General features: G+C 43.4%; 1 protein-coding gene across 4 annotated transcripts in view; it reads left to right on the forward strand.

Moving 5' to 3' along the window:
• pum1 (pumilio RNA-binding family member 1) overlaps nucleotides 1-10008 on the forward strand; it is a 57031-nt gene that overhangs the window by 26428 nt on the left and 20595 nt on the right. For all 4 annotated transcript variants that reach the window (XM_080526795.1, XM_080526792.1, XM_080526793.1 and 1 more), the window contains 2 exons: nucleotides 6094-6236; nucleotides 7449-7587. In XM_080526795.1, coding sequence (XP_080382921.1) covers nucleotides 6094-6236; nucleotides 7449-7587 — 282 coding nt within the window. The remainder of the gene's footprint in view (nucleotides 1-6093; nucleotides 6237-7448; nucleotides 7588-10008) is intronic.

The raw sequence follows: 10008 nt of genomic DNA on the forward strand, positions 1-10008 counted from the left end.
ACAATAAATAGAATGCTTCAATTACCATTTTCGACGCTGTGATCGGTGATCGGTGATATCGGATCGGCAGATCACTGATTCCAGTGATCGGTGATCGGTGATCGGCACCAAAAACTAGGGCTGCAACTAACGATTCTTTTGATAATCGATTAATCTGACGATTATCTTATCGATTAATCGATACATCGGATACAAAAAAAGCGGGGGGAAAAGATTTTTTTTTAAAGTTTTTGTTATTTTTTTTTATTAAAAAATATTTATTTTGCAAATTGTATTTTATGTTTTCTAAATCAGCCAGGCCTATACATATACATGTGCAAAATGAATAAGTATTAATAAAAAATAAAACATAATATAAATAAAAAAGGCTTTGCTACATCAAATAGGTTTAACAACAGGCCATGGACTATGGCGGTAGATTGTTTCAATAAAGTAGTTGAACTCTAGCTCAATACATGCATTGTTTTAGGTAATAACTTTGCTTAATGTAAAGGTCAGTAACCCAAAGTGCAATATAGGCTACAGACAAGACACTAATGTTTTTATATAACAGATATGCTCCAAAACAATGCAATGTGTCCTCTCACTCCATACAATAGGCTAGGCGACAGTCAGTGCCTCACTCTGCATTTGCATGGAGAGCAGGAGACCATGGAAGGGCTGAGCCCAGCAGGACTTATATAATAAAACAATAGGAAGTTAGCTGTAACCCTCCTCTATAGAAACATAGTTTGTGTAACCCTCCTCTATAGAAACATAGTTAGTGCCAGTGTTTCCTCCAGGAATTTTTACAATGGTGGCGGGTAGTGCTGACCGCGCGCGCCCGCGATTTTTTCGCGTGCACGCGCATGAAACGCGCACGCGCGCTCAAAACAACGACGTAATTTCAGCCAAAACTCGACGATGGCCCAAAAAAATAAAATGTTTTCCTGTACTTCTCCCGTGTGTCTCTTATTGTCTGTGTCTGCATGTTTTTCCAGCATGTAATTCCGTTGTCAATAAAAACAAAAACACTGATCTGACGTTTTTTTTCACAACGTTATTACTTGTCACTTTAAGCCCAGGAGGGAGTTAGCGATTAGCGATGTTTAGCTTAGCTTAGTTTAACAGAAGTATCTTCACTTTTAACATGACTTCCCGTGGTCGTAGAGGGCTGGTCGACGGCTTAAAATGACCGTGTAGACCTGTAGACCTTATCCAGCTATAGTCTTGTGTTTCTACCCCGGGCATAGCCGGTGTTATTCACGGACAAACACTCCTGTTAGAGTGGTTCTAGTACACTGGACATAGGTAACACATAGAGAGGCTTCTCCTCTCTCTCTCCATCCTACACTACACTACACTACACATCCTATACTACACTACACTACGCTAGCTCGCGGTGTTCGGGTGACAGCCAGGGCGCGTTCGTAAATACGCTCTGGAAATCTGATCAGCACTCACGGAATGCCTCTTGTCCAATCAAATGACTTGGTCCCTTTATGACGTTGAACCCAGTGTGCGCTCCGGGGCTCTCAGAGCGAATTTACGAACGCAGCCTCAAGTTCAATACTCGCGACACACACGGACTGGTCCAGTTTCAGCGCTTGTGGGTGTGTCTAGCGCTGTGAAGGTCTGAAAAGCGGCCTAAATCTTTTTTTTTTTTTTGGGTTGAGAAATCTGAATGGTGGCGGAGGAAATTCCATCGTGGCGGTCCGCCACGATGAAATGCATGTAGAGGAAACACTGAGTGCTCTGGTTCTCAGCACAGCTACGCAGACTACAGCTGGACGAGCAGCGTAGTGACAGTCAGCTAGCGGCAGCAGCGAGCTAACCCTGCTAGCTAACTCACTAGCATGTCCTGACAGCAGACAGTCATAGGACAGTCATAGGTTCTACCCTTTCCGGCCATAGGTAGCGCTATGATTCGCTATGATTCGCGATGCCTACACCGGCCGCAAGACAGCGTGGCGTGCGTCAACAGGAAGTAGGTTTGTTATGGAAACAAAACCCGGAAAAAAAAATTTGTCAAAAAAAAAAAACGACGAATCGATAATGGCATTCGTCGCCAACGAATTTCGGTATCGATTATTATCGATTTAATCGATTCGTTGTTGCAGCCCTACCAAAAACCCTGATCGGAGCATCTCTAGTAGTTTGCCGCCATTGGTGTGTGAATGTGTGTGTGAATGAGAGGCCGTTGTAAAGCGCTTTGGATAAAGGCGCTATATGTGTGCAGTCCATTTACCATTTCATAACCGCTTTTTATAACACTAGCCCCCATCGAACCGCCCCTCCCGTCCACAACGACTTCGGATAGCTCTCTCTTTTTTCACCATAGTTGTGTTTGCATCCCTGATTAGTGTAATGCACTAAGTAGCCTAGCAGAAGCAGTGTACAGTGTTCATGGAAAGTAGTACAATTTCACTACAAATATTGGCCCTGTATTGGTAATATGTTTTACTTTTAATATTAAAGAAATTATTCTAAAGAATATGATTGTATGGTTTTCTTGATAGCTGATTTATTTGTTGAATAATGTGACGATATGGCTGTGAGTGGGGAAATGCAAAGCATAGTGGGGTGAAACTAGGGATGCTCCGATCTGGATTTTTGGGGCCGATACCGATCACTGATTTTTTTCCTCAAGATCTACCGATACCGATCTTACATAACTGTATGCTTACTGACTGGATAATAGCCTACCGTATTTTCCGCACTATAAGGCGCACTTAAAAGCCTTTAATTTTCAAAAAAAACGACGGAGCGCCTTATATATGGATCAATTGGTTAATTTGTTGATCCATACTGGTTGTACACGGCGCTCAAGGCGCTCTGTCAAAATGTTTCAGTACGACTGGTAAACTACAAAGCCGCACCGCTTGCAGCATTACGGTAATCAGTAAACACCAAGTAGAAGCGTCTCTACAGTCACTATTCGAATGAAGGCAACAGCGCGAGCACGGGACATGAACATCGATGAATTTCGAGGCGGTCCTTCTTGGTGCTTTCAACTTGAAGTTTTAAAGTACCCACTCGATATAATAAACAACAGTTTAACGATCACTAAACACTTATAATTTGTGTATTGGATTCATTATTCTCGTTTGCCGGAGGCTACCGGTAAGGGAGGGTTGACTTGTAAACATACTTTCGTTTTAGCTCGTGTTCAAAAGCAAGAACTGTGTGTTCATCTAGTTATGTGTAGTTATGTGTTTTTAGCATGTCGATGTTCTCCCAGTATGTTGTCATGTTATTAAAATACAGTTGAGACCTTCGTAGCGATGTGTTTTGTTAGGAGCGTTCGTAGCTGTGGCTGCGTTCATAGCTGGGGCTGCGTTCAGAGTCACTTTTCTCCCATTCAGTGTTTGAGGTGAACCAACATTCAAATACGCCTGTCGTGTTCAATCTTTCTCTGATTTGAATGTATGACACATCATTTGAAAGCTTACCATCTGTAGTTTAAGCATGTGTAAAAACTGAAAAATTACGTTGCACATTTCACCAGGAGCTGTCACATATTGGTTGTTGGTTATAATTGTATAGCCTATTGGTTGTTTTCTGGTGTTGTTTTGCTCTGTTTGTAGTCTACTTGATGTATTTTTTATCAGCTGTTAAATCACCACAGCGGTTAATCCACTAATAGAGATAATAGCAGATTGAAAATGCTTGTAGCTAACTACTCTATATCTCGTGGTCGCAGCTATTGCGAATTGCTATTCACGCGAGTCAGCTGTGAATCACCGCAGGTCCTTGACGCTTGTTGCAAAAATGGATGACGAACGGCTGATACTTGAGGTGGAAAAAATATATATTTTTGACAGTGGAGCAGGTAGAACGTTGACGGTGACAACGCTCAGGTGGAGCATGGACAACGGGAAGTTGACACAACACCGATGGAGAGGTGACGCAACGCAGTAGGTGGAGCTTGGGCGTAATGCAACCCCAGTCAAACGTTTGACTGCAGTATTCTATATTCTATTCTATGCGCCTTATAATCCGGTGCGCCCTATATATGAAAACAGTTCTAAAATAGGCCATTCATTGAAGGTGCGCCTTATAATCCGGTGCGCCTTATAGTGCAGAAAATACGGTACATATATTTTGCTTTTTAGACGAAAGTCTTGATCCATTAGGCACCAAGCAAACGCAGACCCAAGTCAGTCGATATGGCTGTATAAAAGACATCATAAACGTGGCCTTCATGGTTTACATACGCAGGGGTGCAAACTGGCGATGGTCCAAAAAGGTGACACTTTTTTTTTGTCCGTAGATGGTTAGCTCTATCATTAACAGTCTAACAATGATGCGCGTGTAAGTAGCGATGGCCCTGACCGTAACACCCGCATAATTAATGTAAGCAGGTTTCTACAAGTTACATTTAAGACCTTTATAAGAACACTTTTAATAGATTTGAAGACCTATTGAGCAAGTATTGGTATTAGACTCACATTCATTGATTATTTTCATTAGCAATGCTGGGTGATCTGTTCTGTTGCATATAGAACAATGATAATGTAAGTTAGCCTACTTTATCAATTCTTGATTCATTTCCATTGCTTCTCAACACAATACTAGATATAATAGCATAAATAACAGAATAAACTCACACACTTACTTACACTGCATAGCCTACATACTGAGATATGGCACACACACACACACACACACCTCTCACAGGAGGGCCACACACACACACGTACAGCTACACACACACGCACGCTATATTTACTAAACCACACACACCGTTGCTACCACTGCAAGTTTGAAGAAATTATAACTTCACATGCCTCCAGTCGAATCGCCTCCTACGGCGATTATCGTATCGTGGCCTCTTGTCTTATCGTTTCACGTGGCAACATATCATGGTTTTGGGCGCAGCTTAACTGACGGTATTTTGTGATCGTTAAACTGTTGTTTATTTTTCGTGTTATGAAAAAAAACGAGTCGGCGAGTAGCGTAGTTCTAGGCTGAGTTCGTAAATTCGCTCTGAGAGCGCCGGAGCGCACACTGGGCTCAACGTAATAAAGGGACCAAGTAATTTGATTGGACAAGAGGCATTCCATGACTGCTGGTCAGATTTCCAGAGCGAATTTACGAACGCAGCCTAGAACTACGCTACTCGCCGACTCGTTTTTTTTCATAACACGAAAAATAAACAACAGTTTAACGATCACTAAATACTTTATGGATTGGATTCACCATTCTCGTTTGCCATAGACTACTATTTGGTAAGGCTTTTGTAAATACTTTTGTTTTGGGACGTGTTTGTGTTTGGGGCGGTATGATCATCTAATTATGTGTAGTTATGTGTTTCTAGCATGTCAATGTTCTATCAGGTAAATTCTCTAGAACTAACCTCATGACATTTCACAATCACAAACATATATGTACAGAAACTCACTAAAGTATAAAATACCGCTTCTCTTGAAATCACTCTCCAGCTCCTATGACGCTTAGAGGTCAATGCATTTGTTTTTTTGGTGAACTACCGTAATAACCCTAAATGGTTAGAGAGTGCAACTTCTCTGCTTTCAGAAACTGTTGTTTTTTTCCCGATTGCACATGTAGTTCAAGAATTACGATAGTTTGAACGAACCCTGTAAAATCCTGTTGAGAAGTTATCGCAACATAGAAATAACGTTTTCCCACAATAAAATAACTTAAAAGATCGGCTTTTGCGATCGGCCATTTTTGCCGATCACCGATCGAGTCATTTGGAGTGAAATCGGCCGATTTAAATCGGTGGCCGATAAATCGGAGCATCCCTAGGTGAAACCATGTGAACCAGGGACAGGGCTAGGGGGTGGCTACTTCTCAAGCCCCTGATGTTTTCCCACAAGCCCCGGTGTATCAATATAGTCAATATAATTCTAATTCCTAATCGCCTCCATACTCTCAGTTAACTTAAGTTATGTGTTTTGCTTCACAAGCGTGTGTCTTAATTACAAACGCGTATGAAAAACATTTGCGTGGTCAAGTGGTACTCATAAACATTTCTGAAGGTTGGCAGGTCTGCATACTCTACATACATACACAACCATTGATGCTAGGGGGAAATTATCCTCTTCTCATACACATACACGCCCCTCTAACCAGTCCCTCCCTCCCCAGGCCCAGCGGTGATGCCCCCTCAGTACTATGGGGTGACCCCGTGGGGGGTGTACCCTGCTAACCTGTTCCAACAGCAAGCCGCTGCTGCCAACAACTCAGCCAATCAACAGGCAGCAGGGCAGAGCCAGCAGAACCAGCAGCAGGTGAGAGCCTTCCCATTGGACCAAACTGCAGAGAGATTCACTAGATTAACTCATTGACTGCCAAAGACGCCAATTGGCGTCTTATAGAATAGTAACGTTGACTGCCAAAGACGCCAATTGGCGTCTTATAGATTTTTTTTTCTTTTTTCGCGGGGATCGCGTTATTGACATGTTCTACACCTAGCGAGTGAATTTCAGACTTGGGTGTAATGTATTTCGGTCCCAGATGGGGGCAGTAGTTCGATAAAAGCCTGGAGAAGGAAGTGGCTTGCTGTGGGTTGTAGTAATGGCGAAACGGATCAGGGTATGTGCCAAACGCGGCGCGGAGCATTGCGGCGCGGAGCATCGCGGAGCATCGCGGCCATCGCACGACTCTTCAAACAGTTCAGAGTCGGATGATACAGAAAAAGTGCAGAAGAAAAAAAAGTTCTGCAGAAAAAACTCGTTTTCTCTGTTTATTGGTCAAAATCAGGTGTTTTTGCTGAAACCACCCTATGTTCTACGGCCGATTTCTAAACACTCAAAGAGGCTAGAAACAAACTTTCTTTTTCTGATGAAAGAAGAGAGTCTAAAGTTTTGGTAGATATGTTCAATGTTTATGTAGTCCGAAAAGTCAATATTTGGTGGGTCTTCAAAGTTCAGCGAAAATGCCCCAAAAGTCTGGCAGTGTGGAGCTCTCCGCTCTGAACATGGCTGGCAGTCAAAGAGTTAACATCTGTTTCTACATTTATGTTTGGCAGAGACTTTCAGCTATATTCTAAATATATCTAATATTTATAATCTGACGCCCAATTTAATTATTGTAATGTGCGGAAGGAATTGTTGAGTCTTATTTAGTGCAAGAAAGCACTAAGACCCCACACATGAAGATAAAGAATCATTTTTGATGGTATTGTGTGTGGTGTGCTCTGATATTCCCAATACAGCACACCACATACATAAAGTTCTGTCCTACGACAGTCTAGACTCTAGAGTCTCGTCTCCCAAGCCAGAAATCTTGTATTTATGATCGTCTGCCCCGACCATTTTCCAAGCAGATTGTCGGGAGAAATTGACTCTTAACACACCTCAAACCACAAGATAATCTTGTAGGATAATCTTTAGAGCCATCCGATAATCGGGCGTTTGCTGTCCTTGGTCGGAAGGGGGGAAATCGGGCCAAAATCGTTATCTTTATGTGTGTACCAGGCTTTAATTGTGGGTGTTTCCTAGGTGATGCGCGGGGGCGGTAACCAGCGACCTCTGACCCCAAGCCAGGGTCAGCAGGGTCAGCAGAACGACCAGCTGGTCGCCGCGGCAGCAGTCAACAACGCCCTCGCCTTCGGACAGGGGCTGGCAGCCGGCGTGCCTGGTGAGTACACACACACACAGACACACATAGACACACACACACACGCACACCAGTGTTCATTTTATCAACAACAATATAGACATAAATATTCATCAAACAGCTATTTATTGTTTTGGCAAAAGAGAAGATAACTCACTAAATAGACCCAGAAAAAGACCAATCCAGTGTTTCTGAGAAACTGTGGTGTCGTTGGTTTTGGTCCAATCAGAAGCCTGCATGACATGAGCAGACGATCTCACTGCAACGCTGTTATCGGTGGAGCCCATTTCTCCTTGACTACTACTGCCTGGCAGACTCTCCAATCTGGCCAAGACCAAATCATGGATGCAAACAGGCACTCTGCTTTCTGCTGTCTCTCCTGGCGGGTACATGGTCCCAGCAGAGGGAGGGGGGGGGGTGTAACTTTACTTATCATGTCGATTCAGACAAGACCCAATCGAACGTTTCTGCAGAGCAGGACCGCTGACTAGGGCTAAAATTACAACTGGACAAGGCGCTGAATCGTTTCGAGGCGGTGGGTTTGAGCAGAAGCTCCGAGCAGAATCATCGATCTGCAGATCAACCGATGGTGTGATCAATATCAGGAACCTGCACAGCGCGCTGATCCTCTCAAACACAGAGACTGTGTTTGTATTGATTACTGATTCAGTGATTCCCGCAGAAATGAAATATACTTTGGGGGAACGACTCTGGGCGGGTGCGTGTTGAGATTGTTTTTCTCAATTCCTGCATTCTAGTGAATTTTCATAGTAACACTGCACTTCAGACAACCTACAACTGGTGATGGTGTCTAGGTCTTTAAGTGTTAAACAGCTGAGAGCAGTCACTGCTGTTTTTTGTGGTCTTCTTTCACACACACCTCTTACCAAGTGTGTATGAACATCCTCACAAACCAACAAAGAACATGATCTATATCAAATTTAAGACAGAAAACTCCACACCGGATAACTTTATTTTAACTATATACAAACTGGTGAATGAATTAAGTTTTTTTTACTCACTGAGCACAAATTATACTTTGGGAGGAGCCATTATACTTTGGGGGCGTGTGAGAGAGTGCATGTGTGTGTGTGTGTGTGTGTGTGTGAGAGAGAGAGAGAGAGAGAGAGAGAGAGAGAGTGTGTGTGTGCTGCAGACTGATGTCTCCTTCTTCTGCTCATTGGGAGAAGATATACCTGCAGTAGGATGACGTAGAAATAATATAATAATAACATCGGCCATTTAGCTGATGCTTTTATCTAAAGCGACTTACATCGCAGTGAGTACCTAGATTTTTCACTATATACGATACGGTCCCAGCGGGAATCAAACCCACAACTAGTGTTGTTCCGATACCATTTTTTGATCCCGATACCGATACCTGACCGTGCAGTACTTGCCGATACCGAGTACCGATCCGATACCACGGCGTTTGAAAAAACAAAACAAAAAACATGTTTTTTGAGCCGCATACTCACCTCGATGTAAAATTATTGCTAACACTTAGTCTGGCACTGCTCAAAACCTGAAGATGTTCCAGTTAAGCAGCATACTCTCAATTGCTTCTGCAATTGCTTCACCAGTGTGGGACCCCTTGAACTCGTTTGCATGCAGCACAACGCTTTCCCGGTTGTATGATTCGGAGTCCACCCAGTGAGCAGTTAAACTAAGCAGGGACAGTGGGGAGACGTCGCTGGTCCAAATATCCGTAGTGAAGCTGATGGCCTGCACCTTTCCTAGCTTATCTGAAACATGCTCAGTCACCTTCTTATTGAGGGCAGGGACGGCCGTCTCCGTGATGTATTTGCGACCTGGTATTTTGTATTTAGGTACAGCGTGAGCCATAAAAAGGCGGAATCCCACATTGTCAACAAAGGAGAAGGGCAGGTCACAGAGCACAATCATTTCAGACATTTTCTCAGTCATCTTTCTTGCCATTTCACTCGTCGCATCCCACTGGTCCTTTTTATGGAATGAGCTACTCAGCGTTTGTTGTTTTGGTCCATCCGTTCTCTTGCTTGCTGTCGCAGCTGCAGTAGATGACAGAAACTCTTCGTGCTCTTTAATATGTTTTGCCTTTAAATGCTTAATTAAGTTAATAGTATTGAAACTGGCAGCTTTAGTGCCACCCCTCGACACATTGAGACCGCAAATTGTGCATTTAGCCGTTGTACACACCGGACTATCCACCTTGAAATATCTCCATGCGTGTTTGTTTTTCCGCGATAGTGAAAAGCTGCCACGCCATTGGTTGAGAGCAGCTGCTCTGGGCCAATAGCGTTCCAGCAGAGGGGCATGTCTGGGCATGTCTGTGTTAGGAAGGCTGTGTCAGGCTTCGTGCTGCGCAACGTGCTGCGTTTGAACAAGAGTTTGGTATCGGGTGTTATTATTTGTTAGTACTCGCCGATACCGATACCAGCATTTTTGTGCGTATCGGTGGCC

This window comes from Nansenia antarctica (assembly GCF_963989245.1).
Source record: "Nansenia antarctica genome assembly, chromosome: 3".
Taxonomy (NCBI): domain Eukaryota; kingdom Metazoa; phylum Chordata; class Actinopteri; order Argentiniformes; family Microstomatidae; genus Nansenia; species Nansenia antarctica.